General features: G+C 44.6%; 1 protein-coding gene across 1 annotated transcript; it reads left to right on the top strand.

The window, feature by feature from the left end:
• Positions 1-219: 219 nt before the first annotated feature.
• On the top strand, positions 220-26,478 carry LOC112220882 (phosphatidylinositol 3,4,5-trisphosphate 5-phosphatase 2B-like). Its single transcript, XM_024382821.2, has 26 exons — positions 220-1,532; positions 8,576-8,639; positions 10,798-11,078; positions 11,443-11,583; positions 11,705-11,792; positions 12,448-12,537; positions 12,636-12,902; positions 13,027-13,141; positions 13,240-13,340; positions 13,427-13,529; positions 13,754-13,950; positions 15,143-15,260; positions 15,834-15,930; positions 16,361-16,499; positions 16,648-16,747; positions 16,906-16,994; positions 17,539-17,620; positions 20,974-21,063; positions 21,167-21,280; positions 21,384-21,472; positions 21,562-21,649; positions 21,914-22,066; positions 22,508-22,589; positions 22,744-23,530; positions 24,996-25,105; positions 25,192-26,478. The coding sequence occupies exons 1-26, from the start codon at positions 1,399-1,401 to the stop codon at positions 25,289-25,291; spliced, it is 3,819 nt and encodes a 1,272-aa protein (XP_024238589.2). The 5' UTR covers positions 220-1,398; the 3' UTR covers positions 25,292-26,478.
• Positions 26,479-27,176: the final 698 nt, after the last annotated feature.

The raw sequence follows: 27,176 nt of genomic DNA, 5'->3' as shown, positions 1-27,176 counted from the left end.
ACAGTGGAAAAAAGGCTGGAAAAGAGGACAAGAACGCAGGAGTGAGACAGACAGAGGCTGTGCCAAGCCTCCCACCTGAGTGTGCACGGCGCGGCTGTGTTTTGTGTTTGGGATTTCAGGGAAAAGGAGGAGGAGAAGGAGGGGAGGAGGATGGAGCGTGGGGTGGGCCAGAGAAAGGAAGAGTCTGCTGGCAGCGTTGGTTTCACACACCAGTGATGAAGTGAAGCCCCTCGCAGGAATTCTTTCTGCTGCTGCGTCAGTTTTTTTCTCTGCCCTCGCTTTTCCTTCTTACTCACATCTGGAGCGGGGAGTCACTTCCTCTGTCTGTGCTGCCCCGCGTTGTGTTGCGCTTTAACAGGGCTAGTCCTCTCATCCTCTAGCCCCCCTTCACCTCCTCTTTTGACGACACTCTAGGGAGATACGGAACACACCACGCCAGGGGGACGGGACGCTCCCAACACACTCTCTGCACGGGACCGACCAGGGACCCTTGACACCCCCCACCAACACCCCCGACCCACCCTCTGTAATCTACGTCTGACAACAGAGAGGAAGAGAGAGACTGTGGAATCTGGAGAGAACTGCAACCATCAGCTGAACTTTCTGCAGGGTGTTTGCCCTTTCCCTTATATGGCAAAACAACTGGAAAATCATTTGAATTGTCTGATATCTATCCACCACAGCAGGCTGTGCAGCAGGGTTTCTTTGTATGGCTGACTGACTTCTCTTGGTTCTTCTTTCCTGTGTTGTTTGCATGCAGGGCTTTTATTGAGGGGACAGCAGCATTGTCGGTCTTTGGGGTGAGACTGCAGGCACTACCCCCAGGGGTGGTTGGCTATATGCATCATTGCTCCTCCCTCTCTTTCTCTCTCTTTCTCTCTATCTCTGTCTGTCTGCCTGAGAGGAACATCCAGCTGTCTGTCTACCTGAGAGGAACATCCGGCTGGCAGCAACCTGCACACAGACACTGAGACAGTTGTTCTCTGTGGGGGAACTAACAGCAAGGTGAGCCAGAGTTCAGCAACTGTAGTTCTGGATTCTGGACACAGAGAAATCGGTGGGAGGGATATTGACTCTGACTCTACAACGACAACAATCCTCAAAGGCAACAGGATGTGTAACCCAGTAGGACCCTGGAAGGCGTGCCTGTCTTAAATGAGGAGGACTATTGTTGTTGTCCTGTGTCGACCTTACTAATGAGGACGAGGATGCTGGAGAAGCCGTGAACACTCAAAAGGACTGAACAACGAGAGCTGGAGGGTCTCGTGGTGCCATGACACAGGTGTGGGACAGACTGTGTGTGTGTCATCTCTGACCGTACACCTTGTTGTGGATTACCCCGTTGGACGGACAGACACTCCACTGACTGACAGGTGGACAACAACAGCATCGGTTGTCATGGCGGTGGCGTGGTACCACCGCGACATCAGCCGCGTGCATGCGGAGGACTTGCTGGCCCGGGCTGGGAGGGACGGCAGCTTCCTGGTCAGGGACAGTGAGTCTGTGCCTGGAGCCTACGCCCTCTGTCTGCTGTGAGTAGCCTTCCACCACACACACACACACACACACACACACACACACACACACACACACACACACACACACACACACACACACACACACACACACACACACACACACACACACACACGCACGCATAAAATTCCTTTCCATCTCTGAGTGTGTATGGTCAATATCAACTCAGTGATGCTCACAGTCAGTGGAAAGGGAACTAACCTCACATTCACAAGTGCTATAGCGTGTCTCAATTTCTGCATTGTAAATAGATTCAGCAGCCTGTCTCTCTGTCATCTTTATCATTGTCACTCTGACCTGGGACAGCGGGCAGGGAGAAGGCTGTGGCTCACAGGGCTGCTGGAAGTCTATAGCTCCTGAACACTCAGGTTGCCCAGTCCCGATACAGCCCAACCAAGCCTGGCCAGTGTCCGTCTAACCCTGGCTTAGGGCTCCTGGTCCCCCACTCTCCTCTCCTCCCCCCTCCATTCAGTCTTCCCTGGGGCCCCTGGAAGAGGGCGGGAGCTACAGTGACCACACGGCTCTCTGTGCACAGCGGCCCGAGCCAGACACATTCCTGAAAGCTGAGCCCCACTGCTGCTCATGCTGCCCCCCTCCCTCCCTCTTAGCTGTCTCATTCTCTCTCCCTCTTAGCTGTCTCATTCTCTCTTTCCTCATTCTCTTTTCCCTCTCTTTTGCTGTTGTTTTCTATTCCGTGTTTTTTCTGTCCCTCTGTCTCTGTTCCTCTTCCTCCTCTCTATGTTGTATGTAGGCCTAGTGTATACTAATCTAATCTCCACATCAATACAGGTCTGCTGTCATTACAGGGAAATATGAATTCATTCTAGATGAATGATACCTATGATTCTCTACCAGGCATCACAAGGCCATGCTTTCAGCAGGGGGCTTTCAACTGGTGTCTTTTCAACAGGGGGGTTACAGGCATTTACTGTACTGTGTTAAGAGATAAAGTAGAGATAAAAGTTAGCCATCTATTGGATACTTGACACAGACTAGTGGTATGGTTTTGCTACCAAGTGATTATTATCGAACATGAAGCCCACATGCGGTCCAGATGAGTCACACCCCTCTGTCTAGTTTGTGTAGGTTGTGTAAATAGTGGTGTGTAAAAATGTGAGATGTGTGGGTAGGTTCTTTATGAGCACCAACATGTGACATTAATGGGATCATGTCAAAATGGGTGGCAAAAGAATACTAATTAAGAGTTTCTATATTTTTTTAATTAAAGCATATATACATTTTACAAGACTTTTCCATCCTTAGAATATGGAATAAGCATAGGCTTTAATTCCTTGTCAAACAGATGGAAAAGGAGTCTGAGAAAACATCTATCAGAATAAGTCTTAAAAGGTATTAGAAAATACATCTAAACACAATAATGCTGAAGTAAAAACCCCTGCCAACTAATATCAACACTTGTATTTAGGTTAGGAAAACATTTTCTGCTTTCTGTAAGTTGAAGAAACATTGCCTTGTGCCTTGAAATTCTGTTACCAAAAACCCACATATTTTAAATATATTTTTATGTGGAGGGAGAGTAATGAAAGTTCACAGAAGTAACCAGTAAAGGTAGACATATCAATTAGTTATAGAGTTTTTACCAATATCAATTATGTTAATGAATTGGCAACAGAATTTCTGAAAAATCTGCCACAGAATTTCTTCCTCCCTTCCACTGTCATGTTGATAACTGTTTTCTTTCACTTTCTGTCATCTGATGGTCAAAGCTAATGTGTCTGGACAACCCCTCCCCCAGGTCTATTTATTTCTGCAACAACATACTAACTCATCACAATTTGTGAGCAAGCTGGTTACAGTGCCTCCTATAGACATGATTGACATCGGGAAAAGGGGGTGGGCTTGCTGATCAATAGGTGCCTTTCTTTGCGAGGCATTGGAAAACCTCCCTGATCTTCGTTGTTGAATCTGTGTTTGAAATTCACTGCTCAACTAAGGGACCTTACAGATAATTGTATATGTGGGGTACAGAGATGAGGTGGTCATTCAAAAAAATCATGTTGAAACACTATTATATCACACAGAGTGAGTCCATGCAACTTATTATGTGAGTTGTTAAGGACATTTTTTACATTTTTACAGAACTTATTTAGGCTTGCCATAACAAAGGGGTTGAATACTTACGTATTTACTCAAGACATTTTACCTTTTCATTTTTTATTAATTTGTAAAAATTTCGAAAATCATACTTCCACTTTGACATTATGGGGTATTGTGTGTAGTCCAGTGACACAAAATCTAAACCTCCCAGTAAAGCAATAAAAACAATTAAGCATCCCAGAAAAGTGCAAAAAATAGCCCACGTTAACATATGTAGGTTAAGAAACAAGGTTCATGAAATCAATCATTTGCTAGTAACAGATGACATTCATATTCTGACAATCTCTGAAACTCACTTAGATAATAGATTTGATGATACAGTGGTAGCAATACATGGTTATAAAATCTACAGAAAAGACCCAAATGCCAAAGGTGGTGTGGCCGTTTTCTATTCAGATACACATTTCTGTAAGGCTTAGAGAGGATCTCATGTTTGTCACGGATCCCTCCGGAACTGTCATTACGCACACCTGGTCCCTATTCCCATTGATTAGTAATTTAATGAATGTGCCCTTTGATCACCATTATTCGGTCGATTATTGTTACAATGTCCGTTGGTCGTGTGAGTACCTGTGCTATGTTGTTTTGGCTTTCGTGCCGCACATATGGCGCAGATTATTACGGGTCTCATCCCGTATGGTATCATTGTGCGCTTGTGTATTTATTTGAGGTACTCCTCGCTCTTTTGTTTGGGTCTCAACCCTGTGTTTTGTATACGTCTTTGTTTGGTAGAAATTTGGGTCAATTACGGGTTTACAATTACGCATTCCTGCACCTGTCTCCTTAACAGTTATACCAGTGTGACAATGTTAAATACTGTTGAAGTAAGATGGCTACAGGTTCATCTGCCTCACCTAAAGCCCATTCTGGTGGGAAGCAGCTGTGGACCACCAAGTGCTAGTCAGTATCTGGCTAACATGTGTGAAATGCTCGATAACGTATGTGATATCAACAGAGGTATATTATCTGGGTGATTTAAAAATTGACTGGCTTTCATCAGGCTGCCCACTCAAGAAAAATGAAGGAAAATAAATTGTGTATATATGTATTTTTTCTAAGTAAACAAAGCAAAAACAGAAATGTCCCTTTTTCAGGGCCCTGTCTTTCAAAGATCATTTGTAAAAATGTCAAATCATTTCACAGATCTTTATTATAAAAGGTTTAAACACTGTTTCCCATGCTTGTTCAATGAACCATAAACAATTAATAAACATGCACCTGTGGAACGGTCGTTAAGACACTAACAGCTTACAGACGGTAGGCAATTACGGTCACAGTTATGAAAACTTAGGACACTAAAGAGGCCTTTCTACTGACTCTGTAAAAACACCAAAAGAAAGATTCTCAGGGTCCCTGCTCATCTGCGTGAACGTGCCTTAGGCATGCTGCATGGAGGCATGAGGACTGCAGATATGGAGAGGCATGAGGACTGCAGATACGCCTATGGGCACAAACTCACCGTCGCTGGACCAGACACGACTGGCAAGAAGTGCTCTTCACTGACGAGTCGTGGTTTTGTCTCACCAAAGGTGATGGTCGGATTTACGTTTATCGTTGAAGGAATGAGCGTTACACCGAGGCCTGTACTCTGGAGCGGGATCGATTTGAAGGTGGAGGGTCCATCATGGTCTGGGGCGGTGTATCACAGCATCATCAGACTGAGCTTGTTGTCATTACAGGCAATCTCAATGCTGTGCGTTACAGGGAAGATATCCTCCTCCCTCATGTGGTACCCTTCTTGCAGGCTCATCCTGACATGACCCTCCAGCATGACAATGCCACCAGCCATACTGCTCGTTCTGTGCCTGATTTCCTGCAAGACCCCCTCTTTGTTCAGGGACACATTATTCCATTTCTGTTTGTCACAATCTGTGGAACTTGTTCAGTTTATGTCTCAGTTGTTGAATCTTGTTATGTTCATACAAATATTTACACGAATAAACACAATTGACAGTGAGAGGACGTTTCTTTTTTTGCTGAGTTTATTTTTGTGCCACAAAAGCCAAGTAGATATACATGTTTATAAACACAGGGTCGCTACAATTATTGTAATACAGTACATTTCGATCTATCCCTTGAAGATGTCATGACGAACATGCGGGCAATGGGTTTAGAACAACAATAACAAAACTTAATACAAAAAAATATCTATACCACCCCCCAAAACGGCACATGGTGAGTGGAAGGGCAAAGGGGCATGTACTAGGCACAGGTTGACTCCTTTCTGTGCCCCTACCTACCAACACCTACCCATGAGCCCCCTCTCTTTCTTTCATGGATGTTGAAGAATTGTTGAAAACTGGTCAGTCCACCCTGGCCTTGATTTCAATGTCCACATATGCCATTTTTTGGTACGGCCTGGACCGGCTTTAATTTCAATGTCCACAAATGTTGATTTTTGGTCTGTTCCGGACGGGCCATGATTTGACTGAAACAAACGTGTCTGATTGGTTAAGATTTGGTCCACACCGAACAAATGAACCAATCATAGACGTCTATTTCTCACAAGTTTGGAGAGCGCATTACAGTATGGTAAAGTTTTTAAAAAATTGAGTAGAATATACAGTGGGGCAAAAAAGTATTTAGTCAGCCACCAGTTCTCCCACTTAAAAAGATGAGAGAGGCCTGTAATTTTCATCATAGGTAGACTTCAACTATGACAGACAAAATTAGAAGAAAAAAATCCAGAAAATCACATTGTAGGATTTTTTATGAATTTATATGCAAATTATGGTGGGAAATAAGTATTTGGTCACCTACAAACAAGCAAGATTTCTGGCTCTCACAGACCTGTAACTTCTTCTGCAATAGGTAAGCAGCTTGGTTTGAAGAAATCAACTGTGGGAGCAATTATTAGGAAATGGAAGACATACAAGACCACTGATAATCTCCCTCGATCTGGGACTCCAAGCAAGATCTCACCCCGTGGGGTTAAAATGATCGCAAAAATCCCAGAACCACACGGGGGGACCTAGTGAATGGCCTGCAGAGAGCTGGGACCAAAGTAACAAAGCCTACCATCAGTAACACACTACGCCGCCAGGGACTCAAATCCTGCTGTGCCAGACGTGTCCCACTGCTTAAGCCAGTACATGTCCAGGGCCGTCTGAAGTTTGCTAGAGAGCATTTGGATGATCCAGAAGAAGATTGGGAGAATGTCATATGGTCAGATGAAAGCAAAATATAACATTTTGGTAAAAACTCAACTCGTCGTGTTTGGAGGACAAAGAATGCTGAGTTGCATCCAAAGAACACCATACCTACTGTGGAGCATGGGGGTGGAAACATCACACGTTGGGGCTGTTTTTCTGCAAAGGGACCAGGACGACTGATCCGTGTAAAGGAAAGAATGAATGGGGCCATGTATCGTGAGATTTTGAGTGAAAAACATCATTCCATCAGCAAGGGCATTGAAGATGAAACGTGGCTGGGTCTTTCAGCATGACAATGATCCCAAACACACCGCCCGGGCAATGAAGGAGTGGCTTCGTAAGAAGCATTTCAAGGTCCTAGAGTGGCCTAGCCAGTCTCCAGATCTCACCCCCATAGAAAATCTTTGGAGGGAGTTGAAAGTCTGTGTTGCCCAGCAACAGCCCCAAAACATCACTGCTCTAGAGGAGATCTGTATGGAGGAATGGGCCAAAATACCAGCAACGAGTGTGTGAAAACCTTGTGAAGACCTACAGAAAACATTTGACCTCTGTCATTGCCAACAAAGGGTATATAACAAAGTATTGAGATAAACTTTTGTTATTGACCAAATACTTATTTTCCACCATAATTTGCAAATCAATTCACTAAAAATCCTACAATGTGATTTTCTGGAGAAAAAAAAAATCATTTTTTCTGTCATAGTTAGTGTACCTATGATGAAAATTACAGGCCTCTCTCATCTTTTTAAGTGGGAGAACTTGCACAATTGGTGGCTGACTAAATACTTTTTTGCCCCACTGTAGCTCAGTACAGTAGATTAGTATAGAGTAGAGTTCAGTACAGTACAGTAGAGCACACGAGTTGAGTACACTATACTGTACTCTACTGAGCTCTACTGTGCTGTACTTTGATGTCAAAACTTATAAAACATAGATGTAGATGATTGGTTCAGATTTGGTTTTGCTAAGTGGAGGAGCTCATTCAAATAATAGCCAGTGTGTAGAATAATAACCAAATATGCAAAGGAGGATTTTGCATATTAATACCTGAGTGTACCTATTTAGGATACAATGCCATGAAGATAATGACATTAATATCTATAATTATGCATTTCTGTGTAGTACAGATCAGGGACCCATGAAAGAATTCTGTTACCGCAATCCCGCCACTTACTGTGGCTCAATAACCAAAATAGATTTTGTTCAGAGTCAAGGTGTCATGGCATAGCTAACTTCCCATTCTTTCGGTAGACATCTTTTAACCATGAAAAACGTGGTCACGTGAAAAACGGAGGGAGATTTTACCGAAATCTTTTCACTAAACTTTGCATCTGCACAGTTCTTCCAGTAAATGTTTCTGGAAACTGTTCTGTGTAAATTGTTAAAAGCAGTCATTGTACATGGAGTTGTATGGTTTGTTTAACTTTGAAATCAATGGTTTTTGTTTGGCATACATTTTAAGTGAAAAATCTGAGTCTCGGCGCAGTTCCGTTTCCATGGAATTACCCAGTAGTAGTCATGTAATCCCACGCTGTGCAGTGGACCATGAAGTTGCTAAAATAACCATCTAACTGAGTCACACCATCAACAAATTAGCGTCTTGTTTATCTTTAACAAGGGCAGCACATCTGCTCATCCTTATTTCATTGTTACTTTAAAGCGTGTTTTGCCTTTGAATGTTTAATTCTGCCCATGACAGTCGTATAGTTATGTGTAGTGCTGTCTTGGGGTATACAGTACATTTGTAAATGTTATTTTCCCCTTTTCAGGTACCAACGGCACGTTCACACTTATCGTATTCTTCCTGATGCAGACGGCCTGTTGGCTGTACAGGTGAGTGACCATCATCAGTTTAACTTTCCAAACCCCCCCCCTCACATACACACATGACCTAATCCTGACAGTAACTAGGCTAATACTGTAGCATATCCTACATGTGCAAGCATGATATTATCCTCTTGTAGCAACCACTTTCGAGAAAGAATGGACTGTACAATACTGTAGTTGTTATCATTACAAAAGAGTTGTGTTGTTGTATGTTGTAAGGGAAACAGGAAGTGTCTTGTGTTCATATACTAGGCTCATTCTGTCTTAGGCCTTTTAGTTTCAATGGCATCTCTGCCATGCGGCTGCATGCTTGGAGAATGACAATTGCACAGAGGAGAAATTGCGTGTGTGTCTCACAGATTCCTGACCTACCCACTCATTGACCAGTGCTCTAAGGAGGATGGGTCTGTTTGTGCTTTGTGTGTGAATGTGCCGTGGACAAGGATGTGTGTGTTGAGGGTTAGTTGGGTGGGGGATAGGGATGGTTCGGATTAGTTTGTGTGTGGCGGTTGTATGGGTGTGTTTTAGATAGTGACTATAGGGGACGACTCCTTTCAAAAGCCACAGCTCCTGGTCCTAATTATCAGGAATGAGGAAAAAAACACAGTAACAAAAAACATTTGAGGCAGCCCGCAAACCAGCCTGTGCATTCCTTTACCATATCTGGTGCAAAACCAGCTGAATAACAATTGTCTCATAGAGACAGTCATTTAATGAGTCTTTGATTTGAAAACACCATGTAAACCTTCTTTTCAGATGAGGGCTGTGCTCCATGTACTGTATTGCTGCCTCGCTTGTTTTCCATGGAAGTCAGTAAAGTCCCCAATAAGCAGATTGTCTCACTGGCTTTGCTATTAAAAAACATTACCACATAGGGATTGCGTGGTTGCTTTCTTGTTTTTCTGAGGGGGCTATTTTATAGAAGGGATATTTTGAGCTAAAAGACAGGCCGTTTTTGTCTCCCTGAGTCGTTTAGTCTGTATTTTCTTTGTAATTACTTCTCAAGAGTTCCTCGAAAAAATGCATAAACCATTAGAGGAGTCCCTGGCAACTGGGGCAGGTAATGTCTGCCAAAAATGGTTTTTCAAACCACACAATGAAAACAAACGTTTCTAAAATAAGACGTACAGGAAAGGGGCTTTTAGTTTGCAGTGTTTCTGTGTGCGCCCTTTGGGTCCTGTGTCTGAGAGTGTGTCCGTGGCATCTAATATGTCTATGCCCGCGGTGTGTGTGTGTGTGTGACTGGCACTTAATGCGTTTGTCGATGGCTGTTGAATATGTGTTTCCCCTCCATGTTTACTGTACGTATCTGAGACAGCTGGCTGTTGGAGTGTTGTTTATAGCAGGCAGCGTTTGTGCGTGTGTACGGTAGACTGGCTCAGAACACAGAGGTTGGCTAGTAAACTGCTGGAACACTGTGACTCATGGCACCCAACCTTGCCAGTGACCAGAATTTGGGGGGTAGGTTTGTGACATCATCTCCTGTCCTGTGGCTGATTAGCAGTGGTTTCTGCAGCCTGCTTGGCAATGAGTGTTTGATGTGGTTCTTGTTCTGGCTATGCAAACAGAGGTGAGTGGTTGTGGCTTCTGTTTGGCACCTCCAGGGCCCAAGAGACCGCTCCTCTACTCCAAGGGATCCCCCTGAGTATATCCAGGTCCATTTTGTTTTGGTGGACACTGTTCGAACAACACATGCGTATCCTGAACAGGTTCATATGGATTTGAGACATTTGTACGGTCTTCCAAGCTTTAGGAACTTTAGAGAAACAGTTTATAAACATTACCTTGATGGACGGTTTGCAGCTCATTGTGGCATCAGTTCAGGGAATTTGTTCATCTATCCTGTACATAAAGGAAACTCTCATGAAGATCACTTGTGTTGTGTAGGTTCTGTATCATGTGTCTATGGTATTTTTGACCTTTCTGGTTAACCACAGCCCATGTATGTATAACCACAGCCCATGTATGTATAACCACAGCCCATGTATGTATAACCACAGCCCATGTATGTATAACCACAGCCCATGTATGTATAACCACAGCCCATGTATGTATAACCACAGCCCATGTATGTTCATTCTTACATGTTTGAGCAAATCGCTATGTCTATGAATGTCTATTTATATTATAATTCTGTCTATGCTGTATGTGTGTTTCCCCACAGACGTCTCAAGGGGTGCAGGTGAACTGTTTCCGTACACTGGGGGACCTGGTGTTGGGGTACCAGCACCCTCATAAGGGTCTGGTCATCCCCCTGCTCTACCCTGTGGGGAGGGACACAGATACTGGTGAGGAGAGCTCAGGTGATGATGAGAAGCCAGGGCTGGTGTGGAGTCCCAGCCCAGCCCCAGTCTCAGTCAGTACATCTCCCCCAGAAGGACCCCCAGTCACCCCATCCCCCCATCTCCTCTTCCTCCACAGGCTGCAGGAGCTCAACACACCCAGGTACACACTCCCTAACACCAATCACACATCAGGAGAATGCAGATATACTTCCAGTTCCACACATAAATAGGGAAAAATGTGCACTATTGGTCTGGGGCTATTTGGGGTACTTTAGCACTGTAGTATTTTCCTGTGGCATCTAGGTATCCCCTTTCCCTTCCTCGTCAGCTTGCCTGAGTGCTGCTTTCAACAAGGCTTACGTTTGCGAACACTCACGATAAACTGTGTTTCTTTTTAAGAGTGTGTTGAATTTTATTTATTTTTTTACACAAAGATTCCATTCCGTTAGTTTTATCTACTCTTTCTGGTAAAAATGATGGATAAACCACATAAATGTAGATTTTTTTTTACTGTGGTTTCACAGCATGGCAGGTGAGGTGGTTGGGCTGCTCAGTGAGTATCTGTGCAGTGAGCTGCCTCTGGATGTGGAGGGTCTGCGTAGAGGAGCAAAAGGCCTACTCCATCTACACCACACCCTGGGCACAGCATGCCAGGGACTCAACAGGTGGGTTTCAGCATTTTGCTACTGCTACTACAGTTAGTGCTGTATGTCATTTAGTGTTTGTGATGTGATAGATTTGTTAGTTATCACAGTGAGAAAACGAAACTGATTGTCTGATCCACAGTGAGATTGATCTGACCATGTCCAGTTTGGAGACGCTGGCCAAAGTGTTTGACCATCCCACCTGCCCTTTAACCTCCACCAAGTCACAGGTACATCCCATCTGTGATATACCCTGTCTGTCCTACCCGTTCTGTCTGTCCTTTTTTTTTACCCTGTTTTCTCCCCAATTTCGTGCCATCCAATTGGTAGTTACAGTCTTGTCTCGTTGCTGCAACTCCAGTACGGACTCAGAGGTGGCGAAAGTCAAGAGCCGTGCGTCCTCCGAAACACAACCCAACCAAGCTAAACCGCACTGCTTCTTGACACAACGGCCACTTAACCCGGAAGCCAGCCACACCAACGCGTCGGAGGAAACACCGTGCACCTGGCGACCGTGTCATCGGACACAAACCCTCCTCTAACTTGGACGACGCTGGGCCAATTGTGAGCCGCCCCATTGGTCTCCCTGTCACGGCCAGCTGCGACAGAGCCTGGTCTCGAACCTAGGATCTCTGGTGGCACAGCTAGCACTGCAATGCAGTGCCTTAGACCATTGCGCCACTTGGAAGGCCCCTACCCGGTGATGTCCTACCCTGTCTGTCTTACCCTGTCTACTCTACTATGGTCCACAATGGACCCACAAACAAAGAAGACAGAAAATGAATGGAAATCTGATCTGCTGCGCCCTCTAGTGCACTAATTGAGAAAAATAACTTTCACAGCGCATCACTACTTAATAATTAATATTACTGTCCCTCCTTTTAGAATATGGGTAGAGGTCCAGACATGGAGTTGGACAGCCTGCTGTGTAAAATCTCTGCCCTGGTCAGCCTGCTGTCCTCCCTGGAGAAGAGGGTTTGTACCCACATACATACACACACACTACCCCATGCAAACTAGTCTGATATTAATTTACTTTCCAGTCTAAAGCTCTCTCTGCTCTTACTGTGCAGGTGCTGAAAGCTCTTCAAGATGCTGTGACCAATCACAACCTGGCTGTGCAGCCTGCCCCTCTCCGTGAACCCGCCCCTGTCTCAGCTCCAGTCCCTGCTCCTGCCCCATCTCCAGTCCCAGTCTCTGCTCCAGCCCCAGTCCCTGCTCCATCCCCTGCTCCTGCCCATGCTCCAGCTCCAGCCCCTTCTCCAGCCCCAGTCCCTGCTCCAGCACTTGTCCCTGTAGCCAAGAACAGTGCCAGGCCCATACCTGTCCACTCCTTTCAGGTGACAGAGAGAGACAAAGGGCACTTCATACTTTTAAGGGGGCATACCAGCTGTTTAGTCATATTTGGATCATTTTTGTGGTACAGTATTGTATATCTTGTCTCATCTGTGTGTGTGTGTCTAGATTAAGATGGTGCGTTACGGCAGACAGACCGTGTCAGTGGACTTGGACACAGGAGTGCTGCTGTTTGACAGGAAGGCCGGGTCATTCGGAGCGGAGACAGTCTCACACGACCGGAGTAAGAGAATAACATCAACATCTGACATTACTTGACCGAGTTCGATGAAGAAGTGTTCAATGATCCTAACGATTCCCCTCTTTTCCCGCGCGTGTCAGTTCTGCAGCTAGTCAAGTTCCAGAGCAGTCCAGCCAAGCTGCGCATGGTAGTGGACAGTCATCACAACACCCCACGAGAGCTCATGTTTGAGAGTGCAAGGGTAGATACAGGTCTACATTCGTCTGTGTATGTTGCCACCTATTGGATTCCATTGTATTGACTGAGAACACTCTCTCTTCCCTCCAGAAACGGGAGGCGTTCTGCCAGCTGCTGCAGCTGATGAAGACCAGACACTCCCATCTGAGTGAACCTGATGTCATCTCTGTGTTTGTGGGCAGCTGGAATATGGGTAACTACGACATCAATAGAACCTCACTGTCCTAGAGTAATATGTCTTCCGCTGTCACTGTCTGACATCAGTACTTTTCCTGGTATGGCTACGGTTATTACAGGGTTATTACACTGGAAAGCAACAATTTTCTTATTAGAAACACTTTTTTATATTTGCAGCACTAGATAGTGGTCTATGCTGAGTTGGACCCTCACTAATGATCTTATTGGCTGTGTGTCCAGGTGGCTCCCCTCCCCCTCGCAGTCTGCAGTCCTGGGTGACGTGCTGTGGTCTGGGGCGAACCCCAGATGAGTCCACAGCTCTGCTGCCTCACGACATCTACGCCCTGGGTACCCAGGAGAACTCTCAGGGGGAGAAGGAGTGGACCGAGCACGTCAAGGCTACCCTACACAGCTACACTCATATAGAGTACAAACAGGTGAGCATCACTTTTTCCTCTATTGTCCTCCATTTAACTCAAAACAAATTTGGGACACGGACAATGTACAACAAAAACATACGTTTTAGAACACGGAGAAAGGAAATGTTGCACCAGATTTAGCAAACAGCTCATTTCCATCTGTTGTCCCCCAGTCCTCTTTTTCCATCTCTCTCTGCTTCTTTTTCTCCATCGCCATGTCCCTCTTTTCCTCCATCTCTACTCTATGTGCCGCTCTTTCGCCATCTTTCCATCTGTCTCTTTCTTTCTGTCCCTGTACCTTATTGGCCCTTTCTCCCAGCTTTCAGTGTCTCCGATTGTCATGTGTTTGCATTAAGTCATTATGTCCTTGCTCACCTTATAGGATATCTGTTCTGATGTACTTTTTCTTTTACCATTCATCCTAAAGCAATGATAGCTGTTTATCTCTCTGTGACAGTGACTTTACATGCTCGTTGTATTTGCACAAAGAGGTCATAAAAAAGGGTGTATAAACCAATGACGTATATAAACCCTGGATTGCCGATGCTATGTATTGGCCAATGAGAGGATTTGAAACCACCAGTGGGCCATATTGGCACTCCCTAGGAGAGAGGGTTCTCCATAGTAATGAATGGAATTCTAAAGTATTTCAATTAAATGTTTTAAGGACAAAATGACATCAATTTCAGTATTTTGTTGTTGTAGTGGGGACAGTAACATTCAGACTTTCAAAAAGTATTCTTTAAGGAAAATAATTGTATATATTTTACACTTTTTATTTGTATGTTTAGCTCAGATAATATAATGAAAAGTTTGCATTAATGTGTCTGTAATGGAATAAACGCGGCAAAAACTATGCATTTCTATAGCTTCCCCCCCAAAATTTTACAACAGTGGAGTGCCAAGATGGGGTGCGGTGGCTTCAAAACAGCTTCCCCTGTTAGTCATCTAGTGTATATATAAATTGTTGGCATAAACTGGAAGTCTAGAGCATCTTAAGGTTTATTGCTCATGAATTTACCTGATACTCACTGGAGTTAGCCTAGCAATAAAATGTCTAAAAACAATTGCTTATGTCTATGATTATGATAATTCCATGAGAAATCAAGACATTTATGTTATCATTACTTTAGCTTTTTTCATTCAGCAATACTGTAGGCCGATGTCTTGATTGCTCTGTTACAGTGTTCTGTGGTTATGTGTCCTGCAGGTGGCAGTACAGTCACTGTGGAACATGAGGCTGGCAGTGTTCGTGAAGCCGGAGCACGAGAGTCGCATCAGCCATGTAAACACAGCCAGTGTGAAGACTGGCCTGGGGAACACACTGGGTATGATACCAGGCCCCTACTTGGGTCATCTATGGGTCGGCTACCCATAACAACACACCCTCCTCCTCGTCTCAGAAAGGAATGCGTGGTATACACATACACACCAGTGGAGGCTGCTGAGGGGAGGACGGCTCATAGTAATGGATGGAAGGGAGTCAATAGAATGTCAAGGAAACCACATGTTTGATACCATTCCATTGACTCTATTCCAGGCATTATTATGAGCCGTCCTCCCGTCAGCAGCCTCCACGGACACATCCTGTATCTTTGGCATAGCCTACAGCCAAAGACACGTGTCAAACTCATTCCACGGAGGACCTATGGGTTTTTGCTCCTCCCTTGTACTTGATTGATTAATTAACGTTGCTAATTAGTAAATAACACCCCTCACGTGGTTGTCTAGGTCTTAATTGGAAGGAAAAAAACAAAAACCTGCAGATACTCGGCCCTCCGTGGAATGAGTTCTACATCCCTGATCTATGATATCAGAGCATGATCAACAGGAACGAGATGTTGTGTTTTATCAACTAAATGAGGTTAAAACCTTTAAATGTGAAATCTGTTTGTTTCCAGGAAATAAAGGTGCTGTTGGGGTTTCCTTACTCTTCAACAGTACTTCTTTTGGATTTGTTAACTGCCATCTGACCTCTGGCAGTGAGAAAGTAGTCAGGTATGTACATATTGTATACACCAGTGGAGGCTACTGAGGGGAGGACGGCTCATAATAATGGCCCGGAACGAAGCGAATGGCATCAAACTACGTGTTTGATGCATTTGATACCATTCCGCTAATTCCGCTCCAGCCATTACCACGAGTCCGTCCTCCCCAATTAAGGTGCCACCAGCCACCTGTGGTATACACAACTGTATACACACCTATTTCCAATGTTCAGCTCTTTGGTATATCATTTGGGTGTTAGTTGACAGATTAAACATTAGGGTAATGTTCAACACAACTATCATCAGATTGATGTCCACTGTGTCCGTTCTATATAAGGACATGCCAGGGCTGTAGAGTGTATACGTTTCCAATGTATGTACGCAGCATGTCTATGTGTGTGAGTTGATGTTGTCACTCCCTGTGCTTGTGGTCCTGTCAGGAGGAACCAGAACTGTGCGGACATCCTCAGACTGTTGTCCCTGGGGGACCGGCAACTCAGTGCCTTTGACGTCAGCCTGCGCTTCACACATCTCTTCTGGTGTGGAGACCTCAACTACAGACTAGATCTGGACGTACAGGTCAGACAAACCCTGTCTGCTCTCCGCTCTCTGTTTCGTTGTTCCCCAGCAAATAGATCAAATGTAGTTTTAACCCGAAATCAAGAATCTCCATAGATCCAGAGCGGTACCTTGAATTCTCTCATACTGAATTGGTATTGCTTTACAGGACATTCTGAAACATGTTTCCAAGCGGGAGTTTGATGAGCTCATGTGTGCTGACCAGCTGACGCGAGAACGACACAAGAGGAAGGCCTTCCTCAATTTCAGTGAGTAGCATCCTACTGACGTCATGTCCAACTGTGTGTTCCTGTGCGGGTGAAAATACCTGTGTTATTTATTCTTGTCAATCATTTCTCCTCTTTGTTGCTTTTGTCTCTGAATCTACCCCTTCTCTCTCCCTTTCTCTCACTTTGTCCTGGTTAAGAGGAAGAGAAGATTGCGTTTCCGCCCACCTATCGGTACGAGAGGGGGTCCAGGGACAGTTACCTGTGGCAGAAGTACAAGACCTCTGGCGTGAGTCTATCTCCTTGTGACACTCTCTGACACAACCTCTCAAAGCTACATTGTGTCCAAATCAGCGTGTTGTCTGAATTACATTCAAGCATAAATAATAATAATAAATAATAATAAATAATAATGATAAATAATCCACACAAAGCATCATTGTGAGCCTTGTGAAAGCAGTCAGCAAATAAGGGAATTGCATAATGCTAGGTTGGAAACGTTCGCTTTTGCAACTAATGTAACCTGCCCCCCTAAACATTCTACACAAAGAAGTATAGCTCACGACTGGATTTACTGTATGTGTAACCCAATCAGTCTCTATTGGGGTCACGGGGGGTGGGTGCTTTGACGGCAGCTGTCATCACGACTACTAAAACTACCTCAGAGTGAAATGGCTTGTATGATTGGAATGCAGTGTTCCCTACATTATATAATACAATTTTTCTAAATCAATTCTTTGTTCAATGTGTCCGCATCGAACACACACACACACACACACACACACACACAAACACACAATAAATATAGCCATTCTTCTATTCTGTGTCTACAGGTGCGTGTCAATGTGCCATCATGGTGTGACCGGATTCTGTGGAAGTCTTACTCAGAGACCCATATCACCTGCAACTCCTATGGTGGGTTTAGGTTTTACGACATGGATGATTTTGATGGGGCTGGGGGCCACAAAAACTCATCATGTGGGGCCGCAGTGGCTCATGGGTCTGCGTACCCCCCCCAACCCCATCCCCTTGTGAGAAAACATTTTAGCGGCCCCACTCATGACAGCCATGACCAATATTTACATTTGAAGGTGAATTTCCGGCAATTCAACACATTTTGCCACAGGGTGCAGGCAAATGTTTGCAGTTTTTTATGTGATAACTGATGATCAATGGGCCCCACCTCGGTTGGTAAAACTTGCTTACTACAAGTTTAGATAGCTGGCCACGAGACTAACTTACCAATCCTAAAAAAAATGCTGACGTGCTAATTGAGTGACTGCTGATGCACACCCAAATTTCTAAGTTGCACACTGTGGATTCTATTATTCCAACGCTCAACAGAAAGTTGAGACCCCGATTGAGTTCCAACAAAAATAGTATTTTTGTTATTATTATTATTGGGCCACAGGCCTACAAAAGGGGGGCTGTGGGCAGCTAGTTGCCCATCCCTGGTTTAGAATATAAACTCAGCAAAAAAAGAAACCGCCCTTTTTCAGGACCCTGTCTTTAAAGATAATTAGTAAAAATCCCAAAAAATTCACAGATCTTCCTTGTAAAGGGTTTAAACACTGTTTCCCATGCTTGTTCAATTAACCATAAACAATTCATGAACATACACTAAGACATTAAGACACTAACAGCTTACAGACGGTAGGCAATTAAGGTCACAGTTATGAAAACTTAGGACACTAAAGAGGCCTTTCTACGGACTCTGAAAAACACCAAAAGAAAGATGCCCAGGGTCCCTGCTCATCTGCGTGAACATGCCTTAGGCATGCTGCAAGGAAGCATGAGGACTGCAGATGTGGCCAGGGCAATAATTTGCAATGTCCGTACTGTGAGACGCCTAAGACAGCACTACAGGGGACAGGACGGACAGCTGATCGTCCTCGCAGTGGCAGACCACGTGTAACAACACCTGCACAGGATCGGCACATCTGAACATCACACAAGCGGGACAGGTACAGGATGGCAACAACAACTGCCCGAGTTACACCAGGAACGCACAATCCCTCCATCAGTGCTCAGATTGTCCTGAGCCGAGAGAGGCTGGACTGTGGAACTCAGTTTGATGTCTCAGTTGTTGAATCTTATGTTCATACAAATATTTACACACGTTAAGTTTGCTAAAAAATAAACACAGTTGACAGTGAGAGGACATTTCTTTTTTTGCTGAGTTTCTTTTTTGTTGGCTCATAACATTATCCTCATACATAGTGCCTTTGGAAAGTTTTCAGACCCCTTGACTTTTTCCACATTTTGTTACATTACAGCCTTACTCTAAATGGATTAAAGAAATAAAAATAGTCAGCAATACCACGTGATAAAAAAGCCAAATCTGGTTTTTAGACATTTTTGCTCATTTATTAATAAAATAAAAAAAACAGAAATACCTTATTTCCTTAAGTATTCAGACCCCTTTGCTATGAGATTCGAAATTGAGCTCAGGTACATTCTGTTTCCATTGATCATCCGGGAAATGTTTCTACAACTTGATTGGAGTCCACCTGCGATAGATTATATTGATTGAACATGATTTGTAAAGGCACACACCTGTCTATATAAGGTCCCACAGTTGACAGTGCTTGTCAGAGCAAAAGCCAAGCCATGAGGTCAAAGGAATTGCCCGTAGAGCTCAAAGAGACAGGATTGTGTCGAGGCACAGATCTGGGGAAGGGTACCAAAACATTTCTGCAGCTTTGAAGGTCCCCAAGAACACAGTGGCTTCCAACATTCTTAAATGGAAGAAGTTTGGAACCACCAAGACTCTTCCTAGAGCTGGCCGCCCGGGCAAATTGAGCAATTGGGGGAGAAGGGCCTTGGTCAGGGAGGTGACTTGGTCAGTCTGACAGAGCTCTTGAGTACCTCTGTGGAGATGGGAGAACCTTCCAGAAGGACTACCTTCTCTGCAGCACTACCAATCAAGCCTTTATGGTAGAGTGGCCAGATGGAAGCCACTCCTCAGTAAAAGGCACATGACCGCCTGCTTGGAGTTTGCCAAAAGGCACCTAAAGACTCAAGAGCATGAGAAACAAGATTCTCTGGTCTGATGAAACCAAGTTTGAACTCTTTGGCCTGAATGCCAAGCATAACGTCTAGAAGAAACCTGGCACCATCCCTACAGTGAAGCTTGGTGGTTGCAGCATTATTCTATGGGGAGGTTTCTCAGTGGCAGGGACTGGGAGACTAGTCAGGATTGAGGCAAAGATGAAAGGAGCATAGTACAGAGATCCTTGATGAATACCTGCTCCAGAGCGATGAAGACCTTCGAATGGGCCGAAGGTTCACCTTCCAACAGGACAACGACCTTAAGCACACAGCCAAGACAACGCAGGAGTGACTTCAGGAAAGTCTCTAAATGTCCTTGAGTGGCCCAGCCAGAGCCTGGATTTGACCTCAATCGAACATCTCTGGAGAGACCTGAAAATACCTGTGCAGCAACGCTCCCCATCCAACCTGACAGAGCTTGAGAGGATCTGCAGAGAAGAATGGGAGAAACTCCCCAAATACAGGTGTGCCAAGCTTGTAGCGTCATACCCAAAAGACTCGAGGCTGTAATCGCTGCCAAAGGTGCTTCAACAAAGTACTGAGCAAATGGTCTGAATGCTTAGGTAAATGTGATATTTCCATTTTAAATTTTTAATAAATTAGCAAACGTTTCTAAAATCCTGTTTTTGCTTTGTAATTATGGGGTGTTGTGTGTAGATGAGGTGAAAAAACAACTTAATACATTTTAAAATAAGGCTGTAACCATAACAAAATGTGGAAAAAGTCTAGGGGCCTGAATTCTTTCAGAAGGCACTCTAACAGCGTTGTAGTTTAGCATTCAGGCACAGCAAATTGGATATCATAGTATTATTTCTCGTGGCGTTCCTAAATTAGATATTTTGTGGCCATTTCTTTGATTGTTTTCCTGTAAAATGCGAGAGTCCCTGTTTAAGGTATGATTGGCAACTCCTACGTCCTCTGGTCTGTGGTCCTCAGACGAACAGTCACTTCCTCACTGTGGCCCTGACTCCAGGGCACTGCTTTTGACCTCCTTCAGCAAATACTCACCATACAGCATACCATACAGCATACTCCGTCATAGCCATTAGAGGATCATTAGTTTAGTCTATGCCGCAGGTTTTGACGAAAAGGTTGAATAGCATAGAGTGCTGAAGTGATCATTAGTGACATAAGAATGCTTGTATGATGGTACAGTTAACAGAATAAGGATAATGGACAAGGTTGTATCATTACGACTGAGATCTCTCTGTCTCCAGGTTGTACAGATGACATCTTCACCAGCGACCACTCGCCTGTTTTTGCCACATTCCATGTAGGGGTGACGTCACAGTTCATTTCCAAAACAGGTGATTGTGGTTATTTTGACATAAGAATTTGGATTAATATACGTTGTATAATATAACTGTGATACTTGCTTGTGAGCCTTGATTTCTTTGCACTACAAAACAGACCCAAACTCGAGCATGGAGAGGGCCTGGATGGAGTTGGAAGGTGTTGAGGCCATTGTGAAGACAGCCAGCAAAGCCAAGTTCTTCATTGAGTTTCACTCATCCTGCCTTGAAGGTGCTTTGTCCTTAACCCTTTCTCACCTAGTTCATCTAAAGTTCAATAACAAACTCTGTGACTTATGTGATGAATTATTTAAGTCGACATCTGTTTTGAGCAGAGATCCGCCGTTCCGTAGAGAATGACTCACAGAGCTGTGACGTGCCTGGCTTCCTCAAACTGGGCTGGTCCCCCAAGCAGCTGCCCAAGGTAAATACATCAATCTGGAGCTAGATGAGCAAACTCATACCAAAGACTCATAGCTAACCTGTTTGTGTGTGTGTGTCTACATATCATAGCTTCTCCCGATCGTCTCAGACATGGAGTACCTTCAGGATCAGCACCTCCTGCTGTCTGTCAAGTCATGTGACGGGTTTGAGTCATACGGTTGGTCATTACTCCCCTTCCTGTTCGTAACCACCACCATTCACTATTTCCCCTCTCATCAGTCACTTAGTCAATCAATGCCCTTTGACCGTAGTCATTGAGATGTTTAGATTTTTAAAGTGTATTTTAGGCACAGATGAAAGACCAGTGTACAGTCTTCAAATCTTAACTATTAGGAGAGAAAAAAGCTAAATTGACCAGAGATCAGTGTCTAGGCCAGGATCAGTGTCCACTCCATTGTTGATCCTACTGTTGACTCTGTAGGTGAGTGCTGTGTGGCACTGCGCTCCCTTATCGGCGCGGCAGAGCAGTTTGAGACGTTTCTGACCCACCGGGGTGAGGAGATGGGCTCCATACGTGGGCGGGTCAGGGTCCATGTGCCCAAAGACCGGCGAGGAACACGGGAGAAGATCTACGGTGGGTTCGCCTGGCTGCCCTCCCACCAACCTCATCACTGCTCTCCTCTCCTTCCTCTGCTCACACTATCACTTCCCGCTGGGCTTCTGTTGCGACAGTCAATATGCCCTCTGGTTCTCCTGTGTATCTCTCATTGCTTCCTCTATTTGGTTCCTGATTGATCCAAGGCTTGGCTTTCTCTCTCTGTGGTCTCTGCCCTGGCTTCCTCTTTTGGCTCCTCGCTGACTGACCCTGACCAGATGCATCCTGAGACATTCAAAAGACACACAGTGTGAGTGGGTGCCATTTGCCCTATAGGTCAGGCATTATGCATTGCCATGACAACACACATAAACACTGCCACCACACGCCACGGGCAACCTTTACCCCAGACAACACCGGACATATGGAGAAGACATTAGTTAGATGGTGTCCAATAAACATCTGTTTTGTCTTTTTCAGAATGGTTCTGCTTTGAGAAGGATGAGAAGGGTCTGGTGAGGGGATGCTTGTCTCCTCCGTCCACTCGGGCACCTATCAGCCGGTGAGGATCTTTTTGGTGTTTTTCAAGCCACTCATTGTAAAACTAGCCAACATACATTGTCAGCATATGATTCCGAGATATAATTAGTGATGGGAGTTTATAGTATGGTTTGTCATTTAGCCTACTTTCATTATTATCTGTCCACCCATTTCAGATCCTCACCGCCTCCACCCAAGCCAGCCCCTAGCAGTTACACAAACCCTGCCTACTTCATATTTGAAGGTGTGTCTGTCCTGGGAAGAGTAGAGGAGTCTCCACCCCCTCGCAGGGACCCTCAGGTGGTCTGGGCTGGCGACTCCGCGCTGCAGTTACCCAAACTCTTCGGGGGGCGTGGCTGTGACAGGAAGTCCCCTCGCAGGTCTGACTTCACTGAAATCGAGATTCCAGGGATCCTGCCCCACTATCCTTCCACCAATGACCATCATCCACCCCAGACTAACTCCTCCTATCAGCTCTTCCCAGCAAAGGACCCATCGCCAATCCCCCTTGCCCCAAGCCCCACCTCTCACTATCATGAACAACCCATACAACCACGACCAAGCAAAAACAATGTTGTCCAGGACTCCATCCTGCCTGCCAAGAACCTGAGGAACATGTACATGAACCACTCCGCCATCATCAGAGAGACCCCCAGGAGAGAACAGCCTAGGGTGCACCAACAGGAACAAGCCATCCCTGTACAGAGCAGCAAACTCCCAGCCTTCTACCCATATGTGTCCACCTGTGTACCCCACACCCAGGCCTCAGCACCGTGGGTGGTGGAGCAGCCAGTTGGGCCCCTTGGGGACCACTCCCTCACAGCCCTGCAGATAGCCAAGTCACTCAGCGAGGTAGACTTCTTCCCATTGGACCTTGAGGCTCCATCTACCCCATGCCAGAGACCGGCCCAGAGGAATGACCTGGCCATAGCTGCAGAAAGAGGATACTGCTGGGAGAAAGAGGTGGGTAGATATAAAATGTTTATTTTATTTTCTATTTCACCTTTATTTAACTAGGTAGGCCAGTTGAGAACAAGTTCTCATTTACAACTGCGACCTGGCCAAGATAAAGCAAAGCAGTGCGACAAAAACAACAGAGTTACACATGGGATAAACAAATGTACAGACAATAACACAATAGAAAAAATAAAAATCTATATACAGTGTGTGCAAATGTACTAAGATTAGGGAGGTAAGGCAATAAATAGGCCACAGTGGCGAAATAATTACAATTTAGCATTAACACTGGAGTGATAGATGTGTAGATGCTGATGTGCAAGTAGATACTGGGGTGAATTAGTTGGTTGGGCTAGTTACAGATGGGCTGTGTACAGGTGCTGTGATCGGTAAGCTGCTCTGACAGCTGATGCTTTAATTTAGTGAGAGATATATGTCTTCAGCTTCAGTGATTTTTGCAATTCGTTCCAGTCATTGGCAGCAGAGAACTGGAAGGAAAGGAGGCCAAATGAGGAGTTGGCTTTGGGGATGACCAGTGAAATATACCTGCTGGAGCGAGTGTTATGGGTGGGTGCTGCTATGGTGACCAATGAGATGAGATAAGGCGGGGCTTTACCTAGCAAAGACTTATAGATGGGGCGGCAGGGTAGCCTAGTGGTTAGAGCGCTGGACTAGTAACCGGAAGGTTGCAAGTTCAAATCCCTGAGATGAAGAGGTACAAATCTGTCATTCTAACCCACTGTTCCTAGGCCATCACTGAAAATAATAATTTGTTCTTAACTGACTTGCCGAGTTAAATAAAGGTAAAAAAAAAAAAATAGATGACCTGGAGCCAGTGGGTTTGGTGACAAATATGAAGCAAGGGCCAGCCAACGAGAGCCTACAGGTGGTGGGTAGTATATGGGGCTTTGGTGACAAAACGGATGGCACTGTGATAGACTACATATAAATTGGTGAGTAGAGTGTTGGAGGCTATTTTGTAAATGACATCGCCAAAGTCAAGAATCGGTAGGATAGTCAGTTTTATGGTGAGTGAGGTGGTGGTGAGGAAAGCACTTTGAAAGAATAACCGGGCATCCTCTACTGAAGGGATAAGGTCAATATCCTTCCAGGATACCCGGGCCAGGTCGATTAGATAGACCTGCTCGCTGAAGTGTTTTAGGGAGCGTTTGACAGTGATGAGGGGTGGTTGTTTGACCGCGTGCCCATTACGGACGCAGGCAATGAGGCTGTGATCGCTGAGATCCTGGTTGAAGACAGCAGAGGTATATTTGGAGGGCAGGTTGGTCAGGATGATATCTATGAGGGTGCCCGTGTTTACGGATTTGGGGTTGTACCTGGTACGTTCCTTGATAATTTGTGTGAGATTGAGGGAATCTATCTTAGATTGTAGGTGCCTAGTAATTGGCCCAGACCTAAGGCTTTATCATTCCGTTTTTTGACTAGACATTTGTTTTGGTGTTTGATACAGGTCCTCTATGGCGCTCCAGAGACAGTGCGAGAACTACTCAGCACCCTGGGTCTACAGAAGTACACTCTGGGACTCAGCCTCAACGGCTGGGACGACCTGGACTACTTCAGGTGAGAGGAGGAATAACGGTGGATGGAACCTGATTTGTTTGGTCTCGGTGGTTTGGATACCTAAATGACCTTTGCTCTCTCCACAGTGGCATCACAGAGGAGGACCTGCGTGCAGCCGGAGTGTCGAACCCGTCGCATCGCCGGAGGATCCTGGAGAACCTACCCAGGATCTGGGATTCACTATAGACCTACTCACTCTGTTTGAGTTCTCAAACTGAACCCAATAGACGTCGGTGACAGATGCCTGCCCTAATGGACAACTCGTCATCTCTTCCACTCACGTCCTTTTATATACAGTAAAAAAATAGTTTCTAGTAAGCACACACACACAGACATGGTGCCTGTCCCATGAAATCCTCATCTCATATCCGTTTCCATTCACGTGTCCACCTTAAAATGGTCAAACATTTTTTATATCCAATTTTAGATCCACATAGCTAAATATTGATTTTATGTCTCCCCAGCAGTCACCAGAGGAGAGTGTTTACTGAGCATTCACACGCATCACCTCCTCCCCTGCCCTTTCCACTGCTCTGCCGTTTATAAAGAACAACGCAGAGCTTGTAAAATCACTCAATAAGGGCCATGGAGGATGAAATGTACAGCTGTACATATTTACCAGTACACATTTTAACATGGCCTGGAAAGTTAATGATAAGGCCTCGCTTTCTGTTTACTGTCCGATGGTATTATTATCTTGTCACTGTGGTGTAGCTGTTAGTGATAAGAGGGGAATCCGGTGGGAGGAAAATGCGAACCCTGGGCTGGTTTATTTACATTCTTACTATTACATTGTACATGTTTCTCTATTCTCTCCCTTATCCCATAACTCTCGTGAGCTCACAAGATAATAAAGTGGCCCCCACCCATTTAAGATGAACATTACAGTCACTTAATCAATGCTTCTGTGAACTTAGCATTTTTTTTTACTGCCTTTTTAAAACGTTATTGTATAAAACTAACTGTTGACATATGTGGGTTCTTAGACACTGCTACTGTGGGAAGATTGAGTGCATAAAACTTGTGCTTGACGCCTGTGGTTCTATGCCAGTGGCGCTACTTTGGTCATCATCTGAGTTTTAGATATACATTTAACTGTGGATCATAGAACTTTTACTACTTTATTTGCTGAAGGTTGTTGAATTAAAGGTAATGAAGTGTTACATGCAGGTGATGTTAAATTCTTTCAACCAAATGGGACACCACGTGAATAAAACAATTGTTGTGTCAACATTATGAAATAAACTCTATATATTTATTAGGACATTTGGGACCATATAATCCAAAGGAGATTGAGCATGGGGAGGTTTCATATCCCAGACTGTACTATGGAATTATGTTTGTTTTGTCTTCATATAAAACTATAAACTAGCCACACTCTTAATGGTGCAGGCCTTGCTGGCACAAAAATACAATAGCGGAAAAACACATCGACCATGCCTTGATTTAACCATCAACCTAAAATGGTATACCTAGATACAGCATATAAACACAATGATATTGCAATCTTTATAGAAATGACAGAAATTCAATTGAATAGCTGTCTTAATTTGCAAAATTATAACAGGTTTAGTTATTATCTTTGCTAATTGTTATTTTTTCTTGAAGCCTTTGTTGGATATCTTCCCCAAAACTTCCTGTGTCTGGTTTCACACTATATTGCCAGTTACACCCACAAAAACCACACTACTCTGTCTCTTTGCTGTACTCACTTGTTCCCCTGACATGATTTGGGTCTTTTACATAATGAATGTCAATGTCAGTACCACACACTAGCTCAGTGGATGTTATCAAGGCCTGCATGTTTGAACAGGAGAAATACTTTTACTCTTATGAAAATTCCAATGTGAAGTGTACCCATGGAGCGACAGTCATTATGGGAAAATAAAAGGCATTTGTCCTTTCAGCAAATGTTCTATAACTACGAGCTGTATGTGGGTCTGATATAACTTCGGAACCCAGAACCATTTCCTGTCTGCGCTGGCCATGTAAGTTCTACTCGTTCTAACACAGGCAAGAATGGAGGACGCGTGTCCATGTGAGATTCTGAGAAATCTGTTGATATTATCGG

Source organism: Oncorhynchus tshawytscha, linkage group LG21 (assembly GCF_018296145.1).
Source record: "Oncorhynchus tshawytscha isolate Ot180627B linkage group LG21, Otsh_v2.0, whole genome shotgun sequence".
NCBI lineage: Eukaryota > Metazoa > Chordata > Actinopteri > Salmoniformes > Salmonidae > Oncorhynchus > Oncorhynchus tshawytscha.
The sequence above is the reverse complement of the archived record's forward strand: the minus strand, read 5'-3'. Positions and strand labels throughout refer to the sequence as shown.